General features: G+C 43.8%; 1 protein-coding gene and 1 long non-coding RNA gene across 5 annotated transcripts in view; one reads left to right on the forward strand and one right to left on the reverse strand.

The window, feature by feature from the left end:
* Positions 1–177: 177 nt before the first annotated feature.
* On the reverse strand, positions 178–7,986 carry LOC105474693 (cytochrome c oxidase assembly factor COX20). 3 transcript variants are annotated; one of them, XM_024790626.2, is made up of 4 exons: positions 7,896–7,986; positions 1,391–1,505; positions 1,178–1,241; positions 178–427 (listed from the first exon to the last, which is right to left on the reverse strand). In XM_024790626.2, exons 1-4 carry the CDS (start codon positions 7,983–7,985, stop codon positions 292–294), a joined length of 405 nt encoding a protein of 134 aa, XP_024646394.1. In that variant the 5' UTR covers position 7,986; the 3' UTR covers positions 178–291. The 3 variants fall into 3 exon arrangements, with proteins under 3 accessions (XP_024646394.1, XP_011727812.1, XP_070929478.1); XM_011729510.2 differs by lacking the exon at positions 7,896–7,986 and adding an exon at positions 7,559–7,873; XM_071073377.1 differs by lacking the exon at positions 7,896–7,986 and adding an exon at positions 7,579–7,738.
* Positions 7,987–9,033: 1,047 nt separating this feature from the next.
* Positions 9,034–17,005, forward strand: part of LOC139357217 (uncharacterized) — a 62,980-nt gene continuing 55,008 nt past the window's right edge. The window contains exon 1 of one of the 2 annotated variants that reach the window (XR_011610062.1): positions 9,034–9,514. This is a non-coding gene — a long non-coding RNA (uncharacterized lncRNA). The remainder of the gene's footprint in view (positions 9,515–17,005) is intronic. The other variant, XR_011610057.1, reaches the window with a different exon arrangement.

Raw genomic sequence — 17,005 nt, forward strand, 5'->3', positions numbered from 1 at the left:
CTTACTACTACAAGGAAACTCTTTCCAAGTACATTAAACACTAGGTTTTATAATTCTTTCACATTTTAAGTATGACAAGTCCACTATATGTAACATGTAAGAATGCTATCCTGGCAGTAGACATGGGGCCAGAATAAACTGGCAAGTTTTCATTCCATACAAGTGGGGGGAAAAAAATGACTACAACTTAAACTTTATTTATTTGATTGAGAGCTTATTGCACATGAAATGTTTTGTGTGGTTGATCTTAATTAACTTCGTTCACATTGACTTTTCTGTGCTCAAGATTGTTCAATTGCTGCTGTTGCTGTTGTGTTTTCTTTCAGGATCGAGGTGGGTACCTTCATATAATATCTTATTTTTAATTTCTTCTCTGGCAATTCTTTCCCGGATTCTTTGCTTTGCATAATTATACCTACAATGAAACCTTGGAAGAAAAGAATATGAATAAATTGTTAATATTAAGTCCTAGAGAAATTAATTTATGAAATTCTCTATAAATCACACAGAACTTAAATACTTACAGATGACTACCCTGAGACTGAAAAATATGAATGTTCTAATTTATAGTGCTATTTTTGGGCAGTATTGGTGTCAGAATACTATCAACACATTCTTTTTTATTAGGAAAGAAAAGGATGTCTACATAAGTTTGTAAATGATAAAATCCATTAGTTTTCAGTCTTCTGATAGCATTATTATAAGAAACTAGTATTTGCTCTCATTAACAGGATAATAATGCTATGTCTACATATAATTATTTCTGTCACCTTAAATAGTTCACTGCAGAAATTCATGTATAAATGGAACCATATAGTATGTACATATCGTACTCTTAGGTCTGGCAAATATTTGAGGCTCATCCATATTTTCACTGATCAGTGGTTATAAACACATTCTTAAAGTAGCATTTTCAGATATGAATAAGCAGGGATGAAATAAGTATTAGGGTAAGGGAAATGGTTGAGGCTTTCCTAAGTGAAGTGTAAAAACCACAGCTTTCTTTTTAATGGAATATCTAATACGCATTTATGCGTTCAAGCATTTTAAGACAGATTTCCATGAGAATGTCCTTAAAAGTCAAGATTCTTCATTGAGGGTATCTCACAATGGGAGATTGCTCTGAAAACGTGCTTTTTGAATTAGATAACCTATCATGAATACTTAGCAAACATACCAGCATCCCAAAGTCACCAAGATAAACCCTCCTACTCCAACATCACATGATCTTTTAATTCTACCTGTCAAAAATAAGCATAACAGTCAATTAGAATATAAATGCCTGTTATAATTGCCTGTTATATACATTACTCCATCTAGAAAAAAAATCATCACATAGAGAAATGCATTTTTTAGTACATAGAGAAATAAAATAAACACAGATACTCACTAGTGAACAAAAAATGTCCAAAGCCAGCCACAACAGATCCTAATGAACCATACAATATTGAATCCCGGGCACAGGGAATATTTTCAACATCTAAAAATCCTAGGAGCTTAAAGGCCTAGAATGAAAAAAAAAAACCTAGATTGAGTAAGAAAGTATTTCATTTTGGGGTGGTTTGGCAAAAATGACAACACCATTTATTTTGTTGTAGTTAAGGGTTTAAACTAGAATATGTGCCATGTGAAAACCTAAATCAGCTTGTATTGTCTTTGTCCAGCTTTGGTGTGCAGTCTGAATCTTTAAATCTGAAAGCCTTAAAAATTGGACCAGAACACCCTTAAGCAATAGGGTAACTTTTAATGCCTATCACTGAAATTGAAAGCAGCATAGTTTGCTTCAATAACTCCAATAATTTGGGAAGCAGAAACGGAAGAAGTAATTTGAGTCATGTTTGCTTATGTAGTGCCATTTAAAAACCTTTCATATTTTATTAACTAGGTTAACATCAACTGTGGTTGTAAGAGTAAATGTTTCATGTTAAGATAAACATGGACAATATATTAAACTCTAGTCTCTTTTCTTGCCTGTGAAGTGAGGCTGCACTTGATTATATTTGATTCTTTGTTCATAATACATGGTAACGATAGCTAGGTGTGGTGAAAAACCCGCGGATCCAAAGAGCGGGATTTTTCTCTCAGATCTGCCGCTAACTTTTGTATTCTATAGGCTACTTTTATCTCCATGGTCTCAATCTATAACATGAACGGATTGGGTTAGATGACTGAAGTTTCTTCAAGTGCTAAAATGACTTCTTTTTCTACAGTCTTCATTGGATTTATGTATTTCTTTTTCCCAATATGTTTAACTGGGATGTCTGTCACTCTAGGGCGGCAAGACAGACATTTGAAAGAACAGTCACATTGCTGAACTGGCATTTCTGTCAACACAAAAGTTTAGAAAAGTCATTGTAATTGTTTTCTAAAACTTGATTCAGTATGTATCAGATTTTCAGTAAGGCTGCTTTTAAAAGGAACCACTGTCCATTTAAAGGTTTCATAGTTATCTTCAATGGGTTAGTATTTGGGGCAGGACATTAAAACTAGAAGAGGATTCTATAGGATGAGGTGATACCTAGAAGGTAATATATTGTAAGGCAAAAGACGTTAGAAGAAATGGGGAAAGGACAGTAAAAGGCAAGTCAGATTAAAGGTTGAAACATGAAGATATATATTCTCAATTGTATTTCTACCTATGTTTGCTTCTTTGGCTCAAGCATCTGTTGAAAGAGACAAAATGTGATTTGGTTCATAATAAAGCAAAAATTATTTACTCTTGAATCATTCTATTCCATTTTTTCCCTCTCCCTGTCTGGCCCCCTGCTCCCAACTGCATGCCTAACACAGGATTGTTTCAAAGCTTTGCAGTACAGTTCTTCACATTACCAAGAGGTTGGGGGATTTCATTTAGCAAAAAGACTTTTCTCCTATCAGCATGAAAGCTCAGGTGATATATGATCATGCGGGTAGTGTTATGCAAATGGGGAATGCTGGACTTACCACTCCAGTCCAGGACTACCCCTTAACTAGCCTATTTCCCCAAGGATGGGATGCTGGGGCCAGAGGGTTAGTACCAGTTTTATCTCTAGTCTTAGGTGCAAAGATGCGAGTGCGAGACCAGCTTCTACCACAGGGCAGCAATAAGTATTTTCTAGTCCCACTCTCAGATTCTGATTTAGATTCATTGGAATCTATTTAGAAAACTCCAGGTGGTTTTTTCTGATTGACTATCAGACTGGGGAAACATTTTAATTTTTAACAAAAGTAAATTTGCAAACAATAGGAAAATAGCTCAGCTGGCTTTAAAGGCAAATATCTAAATAGAAGCTACACATCCTATTTAAAATAGTGCCTTCTGAAACAAACCCAATCCCCAACAAAACTCTCTGATCTAAAATAATAGTGGCTGATCTCATAATTAAGAGCTGCTGGTTGTGGGGGTGGGTGGGTAATAGTGCCAGGCTCTCTACATGTTTTGTAATTCTCCAGCCTCTCTGTGAGATTACCTCTGAAACAGTCTCGGGGACTTAAGAGGCTAATAATAAGAGTTGGCAGGAGTGGAGGTAGAAGTCAGTTTCACCCCAAAGCCTATGACATTTCCATTGTGCCAAACCACATCATTAAGAAATAACCAAGGCTGAAGGGTTCCGTGGGCACCTTTCCAGTTGTCACATGTCTAAGAAGTAATACGATTCAGTACATAAATGCCTACAATTTCTATCAAAATGGGAAGAATATGCAACGACTTGAGCCTGTATACCTTTACAGTCAAGTACACTGAACTGTAAAATGCTCAGAAGTGCAGATGAATAAAGGATCCCGGGCATAACTCCCTTTGAAGTATTGTATTTATATATGGAAATATTCTGTTCATAATATACATGCCTTAAACATTTCCATTCCTTAAGTAGCCTGCAAACTTAAGATTTAACTCTTTGCCACTAACAAATAAGAACCCTTAAAAATAAATTAAGGAAATGTTAGACATTTTTAAAGCTTAAATTTAGAAAAGCAGCTTTACCAGCTCACCCTGATGGATCTAAGGAAAGCTCAAGAGATTTCCAAGCCAGAATGTCAATAAAGTATAGAAACAGATCTGATCAAATTAGAGCCAGTTGATGTTCCACCACTAAATCTGCTTCAGTGCCCGTATTTGTCTTTCCTCTGGTTGCAAAGGATGAATTGCAAAGGAAGACTGTCTAACACTAGTCTTCCCACTTGGGCACTTGATTTCCCTCTCGCGTACTCGGGCTTGGCCTCTGTAGCTACCCCTTTCATTTGTTAGTTTTTTTACTTGCAATAATTTACTATCAACCCTCTTGACCAGGCACAGTGACTCACGCTTGTAATCCCAGCACTTTGGGAGACCAAAGTGGGTAGATCACCTGAGGCCGGAAGTTTGAGACCAGCCTGGCCAACATGGCAAAACCCTGTCTCTACTAAAGTACAAAAAATTAGCCAGGCATGGTGGCACATGCCTGTAATCCCAGCTATTCGGGAGGCTGAGGCAGAATCGCGTGAGCCCGGGGGACGGAGGTTGCAGTGAGCCAAGATGGCACCACTGCACTCCAGCCTGGGCAACACAGCAAGACTTCATCTCAAAAAAAACCAAAAATCCTCTGTACACCCCTCTCCCCTCATCAGCCTCCTAAATTACCATCCTTTTGGGGCAAAACTTTCTGAGTTTAAGTGTGCTTTTCTACTTAAAACCTCCCATTCTCCCTTTAACTCACTTGAGTGAGGCATCTATCCACTGAACTTGACACCAGTCAAGACCTCCAAAAGACATCCACTGCAGTCTATCTAAGTCTGCATCTCAGCATATGTGGCACAAATTATCATTTGTTTTTGAAACTTTTTTACTTTTACTTGGCTTCAAATACGTCTCCTGGTTTTCCATTTCATTGACATCTTTGTTGCTGCTGTTCCCTCCTGATGTTGAAGTGCCACTCTTACCTCCTTTGAAATCCAGTCTCTTCCTAGGTCTCTCAAGGCTTTCAATTAAATGCCATTATATCATGACTCCAGATTTCTCAATCAAACCCTAATTTCTCCCAAGCTTCAGCCTCATTCATCTGCTGAATGACACTTTTATGTATAAAAAGCACCTTGAACCTAGTATTTGCAAAATACATTTTCACCTCCAAACCGGCCTCTTAATGGCACACTCACTACTCAACCAATTTTCAGACCCAAAACCTAAGAGTCATCCTTGATTCCTTCATCAAATCCACATTCAATGTATTAACAAGTCTGGAAGGATCTACATTCTAAATACATCCTGAGCCAAACCACTGCCCACCAACTTCATTGCTAATACAGGTTGAGCATCCTAAATCTGAAACTGATAAGACACTAAAAGAAAATGTTTGGGTTTTTTTTTGAAGTGGGAAGCTCAACCTGTCCTATCAAATTACCATCTATCAACAGTACCTTTTCAGATCTTGATTCTACTCACAAAAATGTGTACCAGATGACTATAATAAATCCTCTGTAGCCTTCGATTATGCTCAGAATCCTTACCATTGCTCCAAAGGCCCTGCATGATCCCGTGCTCTTTCATATCCCACTCTTGGCCACTAGTCCAGGCACCGTGGCCTTGCCATTCCTCTAACAAGCTGAGACGGTTGTTACCGAACACATGCCGCCTTTCTCCTGATCTCTGCATCACTGGCTCGCCAGAAGTCTTGCTTATTGATTCCCCGAGTAGAATGTCAGCTCCTTAAAGGGATTTTTCCTGTCTCCATCAGTCTAGTACCTAGTGTAGTGCCTAATACTCAGTAGGCACTCTGTAAATATATTTTGAATGGGTGAATTAAGAATTTACCTGAATGTGAATTTACATGTACCAAATTTCACATTTTAAAGTTTCCTGAAGGACAAGAATGTGGCAGAGGACAGATTTTAGGGGCTAGTTCTGTCAAGGTATGCCAGCTTGGTAACTCCCATTTTTACTTTAGGTTTGCTAATTCTTAAAATAATCCTTCTCCCTGGGTTGTGCTGTAATGATCACTGACAAATTCTTTTTAAAAAAATACCACAGGCTTCTTTTCTGACAGTACCTTGGGCTGTTAATTCGTCATAGCTTCTATTAATTAGCTTTTTGATGGGCTCTGATAGGTACTACTGTTTCATGAGCGATTTTTTGTTTTTTGGCCTCCCACCTCTGACCATGCTCAGTTTGAGGCTTATAACTATCTTCATTTCAACAACTACAATATTGTTTTGCTACTTACTGATAGGCCAATTAAATAGGTCAATGTTGATCCTTTTTTTTTTAATTTCCATGGATTAAACCACCTTTATGACCTTTATAAAAAGCAGTTGTCTCCTACCAAAAGTCCCATTCAGGATTCCAGTGTTTATCACAAAACTGAATCTAGGATTTACTGTGTGTATGCAAGGATCTTTTTAAAAAAAAAAAAACAAACCACTAAGCTTATTCCAAATGGGCAGTGTATGGGAGAGTAAAAATAGATAAGGCACCAGTAGTACGTAAACTGACAAAACCTGTTGGCTATTAAGTATGAAAACAATTTATACAATATGTGTTAATATTAACCGTATGATCTGATGTCTTGGCCAAATTTAGATGGAAGCCCACCAGAGAAGCAAGCAAGAGCAAGAAGTGAGCACAATTTCCAAGCTGAGAGAATATCTTAAAAGTATATATTAGGAGTCGTTTAGCACACAGTGGGTCTTCTATAAATACTTGCTCATGATTAGCCAATGTTACGATCTCCATAGTTTATATTAAAACTTTTTTCCTCTTCCATTATCCTTTTCTGAATACCTGTTCTGCCCTGAGAATAGAAATTGGGTTCCCTGCTCTTAATAAGGAGCCCACGCAAGATCATTTATTGCCCTCCAATATGATAAGTGTAACGACGTACAGGATGCCTGGGAAGACGGGGAAAGTACCCAAGTCGGCTTTGGTGAAACACAGGAGCCCTTCCAGGGAGAGCGCTTGGTTTAGCTTTACTATACCAAGAATTTGGGTTTTATCCTTAAAGAGTTGGGATGGGCTGCTACGACCTGATGTTAGGCAGAGGGCTGAAAACTGTCCAGTTTACAGACTGGAAGGGCCAGCGGATAACAGTGGAAGGTGGATTCAGGAGACAGTACAGGGACACCAGCTAGGGAGGCTACTGGTGATGGAAAAGAAAACCCTTCATCTCATCGTAGTACAATCAAGTCATCCCTCATCAATTACTTACTCCTGTGTTAAAAGTGATGCATACAACGTGTTAAAGACAAGGCACCTGTCCTCAAGGGAGCTTTAATCTCTACTATTAGCCTTTACTAGCAAATTACAGTGCAGTGCCCTTAGCAGCAAAATTTTCTCGCCAAAAGATTCAGTATTGTTAGTTTATTTCATAATGACCTGTAGTAAGTCATTAGTACTACTGGTCCCCTCCTCCCCCTAGTTTTGGTCAATTTTGTCCCGGCAACTTAGATTAAAATGTTGGGGGCTGGGGATAAGGACTAGGAACAGTTAAGTTTCAAGCCCATGGGTGGCAGAGAAGCCAGTGGCACGTGCTCCGGGCCTTGGAGCTCCGCGGAGACCGTCCTTACCGCCCACCCGCGGCGCGCGCCCCGCCGACCCCCGGGTTACCTTCCTCTCCTTGGGCTCACCGGGCTCCGGCGCGGCGGCCATGAAGACGACTCCGCGACTCCACCCGCCCTCACCGCCGGGGTCGCCGGAGCAGAAGCCTGGCCAGCCGCGCCCCTCCCCGTCCCGCCCCCTTGCGCCGCCGCCTCCCGCCCCGTCCCCATGCGCCGGCCGCCATTTTAGGGAACGTTCCTAATACTCCGCAGTGGCCGCACCGGGACGAGCTGGTGCCTGGGCTGTCATGTCCTTTGTTCCATCGAACGGGCCACATTTTCTTCCCAGCCCGGCACACAGCCTGCAGGGTCGGGAGCACGGAAGAAGAAGGGTTCGGAAAACAAACCGGCTCCCGGATTCCTGGCGGGGCGGGGGCGGAACCGAGCCAGAGAGCTCCGCTTCCCGCCCCAGCCCCCTCCTCCGCCCCAACCGCCATTTCTAACCGTCTTCTCTGGCGCGCGTGCTCACGTGCACGAGCCCCGGGCGCGCGCCGAGGGGCGGGGCCGCGTTGGAGGGAGCGGGCGCGGCGCCGCTGCTTTGTCCCGCGGGGTGGGCCCCGCTGCGGGGGTCGGCGCAGCCCACAGCCCGCCCCAGCCCACCGACCCGGAAGGCGCTCCGCGCTGGCTCGGCGGCCCTCGTCCCCTAAGTGTCCTTTGTCCTTCCGGCCACGGGACGAGCCTTTGGTGCCGGGGCAGCCCCACTCCGCACCAGCAGCCATTTAGTCCCCAGCGCCTGCCTCGCGCAAACGGGGCTCCCACGCCCACCCCACTTCCTCCCTTTTATAGTTTCATTACTAAGTGGCTTTAAAATAGCACGGCGCAGTTCGCCTAAAGGAGACTGGGGACAAAATGGAGGGAGCGGCTCGCTAATGAACTTGCGTCAGGACGTTGGTGTCCGCGGGGAGGGCGCGCGTGGGGCGAAGTCTTCCTGCGTCCCCGAGGAAAAATGCCTCTGCAACGTGCATTTTTGATGTGAAGTCGTGTTCCACGTTTCACTCTTCCCTACGACTGCGCCATAACGTGAAACAAAATACTGCATATTGGCGAGCTCAAATCGAGAACGCGTGCGTGCAGGGTCGAGCCCATTTTTCAGCCATCCAAATAATACAAAGCAATTTTTTCTAGTATTTATAATTTTTCCCCTTTAACTTTATGCCTCCTTTATGTACTTTTACATTTCACGTTCAGGTTATATGTATTTCAAAGGGCACTCTTGGGAGACTGGACTTGTAGAGTATGTCATTGTGCAAAGTCATGCTGCTTCGAACTCTGCTGCTCGCTGGCAGACAGCAAGCGCTCACTGTTAACGATGTCGAATTCATAAGCACTGTTCATTGGGCGTATTCTTATTCCGTAACGACCTTACTTGCATGCCCATTTAATACCTTTCTAGATCCCAGTAAAATACACGGTGTAGGAGGTGTATGTGTCACAGTTAATTTTTTTAAAGTGAGGTTTTTGTGTGTGTGTGGGGGGGGGGTGGGGTTGTTTTTTGTTTTTGTTTCTGAAATTGTAGTTAGAAACTACATGCTGTGCCGGAACGCGGAGGCTCACGCCTGTAATCCCAGCACTTTGGAAGGCCGAGGCGGGAGGATCACGAGGTCAGGAGTTCGGGATCAGCCTGATCAACATGGTGAAACCTCGTCTCTGCTAAAAATACAAAAATTAGCCTGGCGTGGTGGGGGGCGCCAGTAACCCCAGCAACTCGGGAGCTTGAGGCAGTAGAATGGCTTGAAAACGGAAGGCGGAGGTTGCAGTGAGCCGAGATCGCGCCACTGCAGTCCAGCCTGGGAGAAAGATCGAAGGTCCGTCTGGGCGCGGGGAGAAACTACGTCCTGTTCTACTGTTTGCTAGGGAAAAAGAAGAGAGTCACCCTGCTGGTGATATCCTGCCAATTCTGGGTTCTCCGCTGAAATTCGAATGCTAACTATGCTTTGAACTCCAGATCTGAAAAACAGTGTTGAAGGTAGTAATATTCCGTGAAGGAGCGGGGAATTCTTTCGAAGTGGTTGTTGATTATGTTGTAAAAGGAAAACTGCAGAAGTACCAAGTAAAACACCACTGAGTCATCCTATTTTATTTTTATTGTGACTTTGAAAATTTGCTAGAGTAGACATTGTTGGGGTCCGTTTTATTTGCCTTTGAAAAGTATTTTCACATGGACGATTTAATTTTTTTTAATTTTTTATTATTTATTTATTTATTTATTTTGAGACAGAGTCTCACTTTGTCGCCCAGGCTGGAGTGCAGTGGTGCAATCTCAGCTCACTGCAACCTCTGCCTCCCGGGTTCAAGTGATTCTCCTGCCTCAGTCTCCTAAGTAGCTGAGATTACAGGCGCCCGCCACCACACCCGGCTAATTTTTGTATTTTTGGTAGAGAAAGGGTTTCACTATGTTGGCCAGGCTGGCCTCAAACTCCTGACTTCAGGTGATACGCCTGCTTCGGGCTTCCAAAGTGCTGGGATTACAGGCATGAGCCACTGTGCCTGGGCTATTTTAAAATTTCTATTTTCACAAAATTGCATAATACTTCCATTTTTAATTAACAGTTATAGAATGGAAAGTAAAAATCTCTCTCAGTTCTTTCTCTCCTTTTTAAGGTAAATATAACAGTTTGATGTCTCTCTTTCTAAACTCTTCTTTTTCCTTCTTAAAAAAATTATTTGTAGAGATGGGAGGTGGGGGGTGGTGTCTCACTATGTTGCCCAGGCTGGTCTCAAACTTCTGGACTGAAGTGATCCTCCTGCCTCACCCTCCCAAAGTGCTGGGATTACAGACATGAGCTTTGGCACCCGGCTTTTTCTTTTTCTTTTTCCTTTTTTTTTTTTTTTTTTTTTGAGGCGGAGTCTTGCTCTGTCGCCCAGGCTGGAGTGAGTGGCGCGATCTAGGCTCACTGCAAGCTCCGCCTCCCGGGTTCACGCCATTCTCCTGCCTCAGCCTCCCGAGTAGCTGGGACTACAGGCGCCGCCACCGCGCCCGGCTAGTTTTTTGTATTTTTTTAGTAGAGACGGGGTTTCACCGTGTTAGCCAGAATGGTCTCGATCTCCTGACCTCGTGATCCGCCCGTCTCGGCCTCCCAAAGTGCTGGGATTACAGGCCTGAGCCACCGCGCCCGGCCGGCACCCGGTTTTTTCATAATTAAATATTATCACATGAGGCCAGGTGCGGTGGCTCGTGCCTGTAATCCTAGCATTTTGGGAGGCCGAGGCGGGTGATCAGCTGAGGTCAGGAGTTCTAGAGCAGCCTGGCCAACATGGCGAAACCTTGTCTCTACTAAAAATACAAAAATTAGCCGGAAGTGGTGGCACACGCCTGTAATCCCAGCTACTTGGGAGGCTGCGGCAGGAGAATCGCTTGAACCCGGGAGTCAGAGGTTGTGGTGAGCCAAGATCGCACTACTGCACTCCAGCCTAGGCAACAAGAGCGAAACTTCGTCTCAAAACAAAAAAGAAAAAAAAATTATCACATGAATACCTGTTTTGTCTTCATTAAAACAACACTGGAATATATTGGGTAAATAATGAAAGGCTTTATGTCACACTTGCCTCCATGCCTATGTATACATATATCTGTATGTGATACATGCTGAAATGACACGGTACCACATCATTTGCGTTCAGTGACTTACTTTTTGCTATGTATCTGGGAATTTGTTTTATGTACGTACTACAGACTTACCCATTCATTTTAATGACTGCTTAGTAATCCTTTATTTTCTTTCTGATTGACATTTCTGAAAGTTTCCATTTTTTACTAATCCCCCAAAAATGCTTCAGTCAGCATCCATATGCATGCATATATGTGCACATGTTCAAGTATTTCTGTAGGGCAAATATCTGGAAATGCAATAACTGATTTAAAGGAGTACACACGATTTAAAATGTAATACATACTGCTAATTTGTCCTCCAAAAATACTATCAATCTACGTTCCCCATCAACTGTATGGGAGAGTTACCTGTTTCCTCACCTTTTCAACACTGCATATGTTCACATTTTTTAATTTGGGGGAGGGTGGGCGTGATGGCTCAGGCCTATAATCCCCTTGCAATTTGAGAGGCCAAGGCAAGAGGATCTCTTCAGGTCAGGAGTTCGAGACCAGCCTAGGCAACAAAGCGAGACTCCTCCCAACACCAATCTCTGTCAAAAAAAAAAAAACAAAAACAAAAAATTAGCTGGGCTCAGTGGCATGTGCCTGTAATCCCAGCTTTTGGGGGGTTTTGGGGGTAGCTGAGGCAGGAGGAAGCATTGCTTGAGTCCAGGAGCTTGAGGACGCAATGAGCTATGACTGTGCCACTGCACTCCAGCTTGGGCGACAGAGCACGACCCTGCCTCTCAGCTGAATCTGATGGGGGAAAATGGTATCTTATTGCTTTAAACTTTTCCTGGTTGTTACTGTGGTTGAGCATTCTTCCAAATGTTTATCGACCATTCTTTCTCTGAGAATTAACTTTCTATAGCTTTTGTGTGTTTAAAAATTTGGGGACAGCACTTTGGGAGGCCAAGGTGGGAAGATCACATGAGGTTAGGAGTTTGAGACCAGCCTGGCCAACATGGCGAAACCCTGTCTCTACTAAAAATACAAAAATCAACCAGGTGTGGTAGTGTGCGCCTGCAGCCCCAGCTACTCGGGAGGGTGAGACAGGAGAATTGCTTGAACCCGGGAGGTGGAGGTTGCGGTGAGCTGAGATGGTGCCATTACACTCCAGCTTGGGTGACAGAATGAGACTCTGTCTCAAAAGAAAGAAAGAAAGAAAATTGGTTGTGTATGTGATTTCCCTGTTAAAGCAGCTCTTTACAAGTATAGTTTTTAGTCCTGATATATGTAACGAATCTTTTCTGCATGGTCACTTCTTTGTTGTTTTTGTTTATGGGTCTTTTATTTCTCAAACATTTTAACTCTTTTTTTCTTGCAGGATCAAATCTGTCCATGTTTCCTTTTATGGTGCTGAATCTTGTGTCTTGCTTAAGTAGGCATTCTTGACTCATAATGAAAACATACTTTCATGATTTTGAAAATAATCATCCTATACTCCCTTTCTCATTCATAATTTTGAATATTTTTTTCTTCTAAAAAGACCAACTTTTGGTTTTACTGTCTGTTTTTTAATTTCGCTTTCTATTTTACATTTTAAAAATTTACCTGATATATTCTATTGTCTTTTTTTAGCTTTTTGAATTGACTTCTTCATTCACTTATTCTCCGTCTTTTTTGGTTTCTAATGAATGTCGTTATGACTATAAAATTCCCTCTGAGAATCATTTTATCATTCGTTATATCAGATTATCATAGAGGTAATGTTCCCATTAATCTTTCCTAAATTTTGTGTAATTTCAGCTTTTATTTCACATGTGAGTATGGTTGGATATGCTTTTGTTGTTCATTTCTAGTTTTTGTTTTATTTTGTCTTATACTGTGGCCTGTTTGTTTCTCCTTTTGGGGGTTTATTGATTGCATGGTGGGGGGGGGGTGTGGTCTTACCTGAGAGATATCACTTCTGGCCTGGTATGTGGCTCATGTCTGTAATTCCAGCACTTTGGGAGGCCAAGGCAGGTGGATCACTTGAGGTCATGAGTTCGAAACCAGCCTGGCCAACTTGGTGAAACCCCGTCTCTACTAAAAATACAAAAAAATTAGCCAGGCGTGGTGGTGCGTGTCTGTAGTCCCAGCTACTTGGGAGTCTGAGGCAGGAGAATTGCTTGAACCGGTGAGGTGGAGGTTGCAGTGAGCCAAGATCACACCACTGCACTCCAGCCTGGGCAACAGAGTGAGACTCTGTATCAACAACAACAAAAAGAGATATCATTTTGTTCATGTTACATGGGGATTTGGAAAGAATGAGCTTTCTCTATAATAGCTTTAAACCAAGCTTATTAATCGTAATATGTTATATGTTATCGTTATATATAATTATGTAAAATACAATAGCATCCAATCAAGCTTATTATCATTCAGCCATCTTTGTATTGTAAGGCTTTTCATTGCAAGCAACAGACTCTGACTCTACAAACAAGAAAAAAAGGTCTTCCGTCTATTGCGAAGATGTGGAGAAACTTACCACATTGAAGGGAAAGCTGAAGAACCAGGTCTGGAAAGGGACGGTATTCAGGATAGGTCTGGCATGAACAAAATGAGTGGCTCTTCAGGGTTCCCTGCTAGAAATCGCGGCAGTGGCCTCTCCAGTCTGCTAAAAACACGCCTGCTATTGTGCTTTGTGTTTTTATCATGTTCTCTTGTGAGACTGACTCCCTGTGTGTCTGGCGGTCAATACAAGTTATGATTCCAGGCCAGGCGCGGTGGCTCACGCCAGTAATCCCAGCACTTTGGGAGGCCAAGGTGGGCGGATCACCTGAGGTCAGGAGTTCAAGACCAGCCTGGCCAACATGGCAAAACCCTGTCTCTACTAAAAATACAAAAAGTAGCCAGGCATGGTGGTGCACTTGTAATCCCAGCTGCTCGGGAGGCTGAGGCAGGAGAATCGCTTGAACCTGGGAGGTGGAGGTTGCAGTGAGCAGAGATCATGCCACTGCACTCCAGCCTGGGCGACAGAGCGAGACTCCGTTTAAAAAAAAAAAAAGTTATGATTCTAGAAGCCTGTAGTGAGGTGATCTTTTAGCTTAGTGGGGGAGCAGAACCAGAAAAACTCTTCTCTTACTTATTTTAAGATGGAGTTTTGCCCTTGTTGCCTAGGTTGGAGTGCAGTGGCGCAATCTCGGCTCATGATCTTGGCTCACTGCAACCTCTGCCTCCCAGGTTCAAGGGATTCTCCTGCCTCAGCCTCCCAAGTAGCTGGGATTACAGGCATGTGCCACCACGCCTGGCTAATTTTTGTATTTTTAGTAGACGCGGGGTTTCACCATGTTAGGCTGGTGTGGAACTCCTGACCTCAGGTGATCCACCCGCCCCAGCCTCCCAAAGTGCTGGGATTACAGGCATGAGCCACCGCGCCCAGTAAAAGCTCTTTTCTTAAAGGGGTGCCTTCCCTTCGGTGGCTGTAAGTCCCCTGGGACACCACCTGGAATTTCCACTCTCATTTCCTCCTGTGGGAGGAAGTGCCGTGTCAGGAATCGCATCCCAGAGGTGTGATTATCTGCAGGCTACAGGATGGGCTGAAGGGAAATAGGGATGTCGCTTTAGGGGTTTGGAATGGGGGCTCTGCTGGCAAAACTTAACTTTTTGAGGTTCTCTCTTTGGCTTGTGGGGAGTTGTTTTTAATATGTTGGGATTAGAAATCAATGTGATTCCAAGTGTCTTGTACTCAGAAAATTTTAACTGTCTTGGTTTGCTGCTGCTGCATTCCCCTGGCTTCCTAGCAGTTATCAGCTTATTTACATATATAAATTTATATACATAATAAATAATTATATACATATATACATTTACATATAATACATATATACATTTTTATATATATATCCTTTTTCTTTTTGGGACAGATCTTGCTCTGTTGCCCAGGATGGAGTGCAGTGGTGCAATCTCGGCTCGCTGCAACCTTTGCCTCCCGGGATCAGGTGATCCTCCCACCTCAGCCTCCTGAGTAGCTGGGACTACAGGCACGTGCCACCATGCCTAGCCTAGAGAAGGATTTTGCCATGTTGCCCAGGCTAGTCTCGAACTGCTGAGCTCAAGTGATCCACATGCCTCGCCCTCCCAAAGTGCTGGGGTTACAAGTGTCAGCCACCGTGCCAGGCCCTTTTATATTCATTTTGTCATTTCAATAGGTTTTGGAGGAAATTGTGATAAAAGTTTGTGTTCAGTCTTCTGTAACCAGAAGTCTGCCTAAGTAGTATTTGTTTTTTTTTGTTTTTGTTTTTGTTTTTTGTTTTTTTTTTTTTTTTTTCCCGAGACGGAGTCTCGCTGTGTCTCCCAGGCTGGAGTGCAGTGGCGTGATCTCGGCTCACTGCAAGCTCCGCCTCCCGGGTTCACGCCATTCTCCCGCCTCAGCCTCCCAAGTAGCTGAGACCACAGGCGCCGCCACCACGCCCGGCTAGTGTTTTGTATTTTTAGTAGAGACGGGGTTTCACCATGTTAGCCAGGATAGTCTCGATCTCCTGACCTCGTGATCCACCCGCCTCGGCCTCCCAAAGTGCTGGGATTACAGGCTTGAGCCACCGCGCCCGGCCTGTTTTTTTTTTTTTTTTTTTTTTTTTTTTTTGAGACGGAGTCTCGCTGTGTCACCCAGGCTGGAGTGCAGTGGCCCGATCTCGGCTCACTGCAAGCTCCGCCTCCCGGGTTCACGCCATTCTCCTGCCTCAGCCTCCGAGTAGCTGGGACTACAGGCGCCGCCACCACGCCCGGCTAGTTTTTTGTATTTTTAGTAGAGACGGGGTTTCACCATGTTAGCCAGGATGGTCTCGATCTCCTGACTTCGTGATCCACCCGCCTCGGCCTCCCAAAGTGCTGGGATTACAGGCTTGAGCCACCGCGCCCGGCCCTAAGTAGTATTTGTGTATGTGAGTACTCGCAAGAGCGTGTGCATGTGTGTAAGTCTAATAGTACTGCAGGGCTTATAAAGAAAACCAGCTGGCCGGGCGCAGTGGCTCACGCCTGTAACCCCAGCACTTTGGGAGGCCAAGGAGGGTGGATCACTTGAGGCCAGGAGTGCAAGACCAGCTTTGCCAACATGGTGAAACCCTGTTTTTACTAAAAATATGAAAATTAGCCAGAAGTGGTGGCAGGCACCTGTAGTACCAGCTACTCAGGAGGCTGAGGCAGGAGAATCACTTGAACCTGGGAGGTGGAGGTTGCAGTGAGCCGAGATTGCACCACTGCACTCACTTCAGCCTGGGTGACAGAACGAGACTCCGTCTCAAAAAAAAAAAAAAAAGCCAGCTGTTTTCTGTCTGCGTGCTTCTCTCTAGGCTGGAGTCCTGCACCCTGCAGGTAACAACTTTGGTCTCTTTTGGCTCTTCCTTCTGCCAGTTTACCTTCATATTTCTAAATAAAGTGTTCATTCTGCTATTTCTTGATGTTTTTCATTTGAGGCATTATCTATTGATAATGAATATTTGGCTCCATTTTCTGCCCCCTTCTCTGCCCTCATCCTCTCAGTGTGGTTACATCACGTTTTTAAAAAGTTAATACAGGCCGGGCGCGGTGGCTCAAGCCTGTAATCCCAGCACTTTGGGAGGCCGAGACGGGCGGATCGAGGTCAGGAGATCGAGACCATCCTGGCTAGCACGGTGAAACCCCGTCTCTACTAAAAAATACAAAAAACTAGCCGGGCGAGGTGGCGGGCGCCTGTAGTCCCAGCTACTCGGGAGGCTGAGGCAGGAGAATGGCGTAAACCCGGGAGGCGAAGCTTGCAGTGAGCTGAGATCCAGCCACTGCACTCCAGCCTGGGCAACAGAGCGAGACTCCATCTCAAAAAAAAAAAAAAAAAAAAAAAAAAAGTTAATACAGCCAGTCACGGTGGCTGACACCTGTAATCCCAGCACTTTGGGAGGCCAAGGCGGG

Source organism: Macaca nemestrina, chromosome 1 (genome assembly GCF_043159975.1).
Source record: "Macaca nemestrina isolate mMacNem1 chromosome 1, mMacNem.hap1, whole genome shotgun sequence".
NCBI lineage: Eukaryota > Metazoa > Chordata > Mammalia > Primates > Cercopithecidae > Macaca > Macaca nemestrina.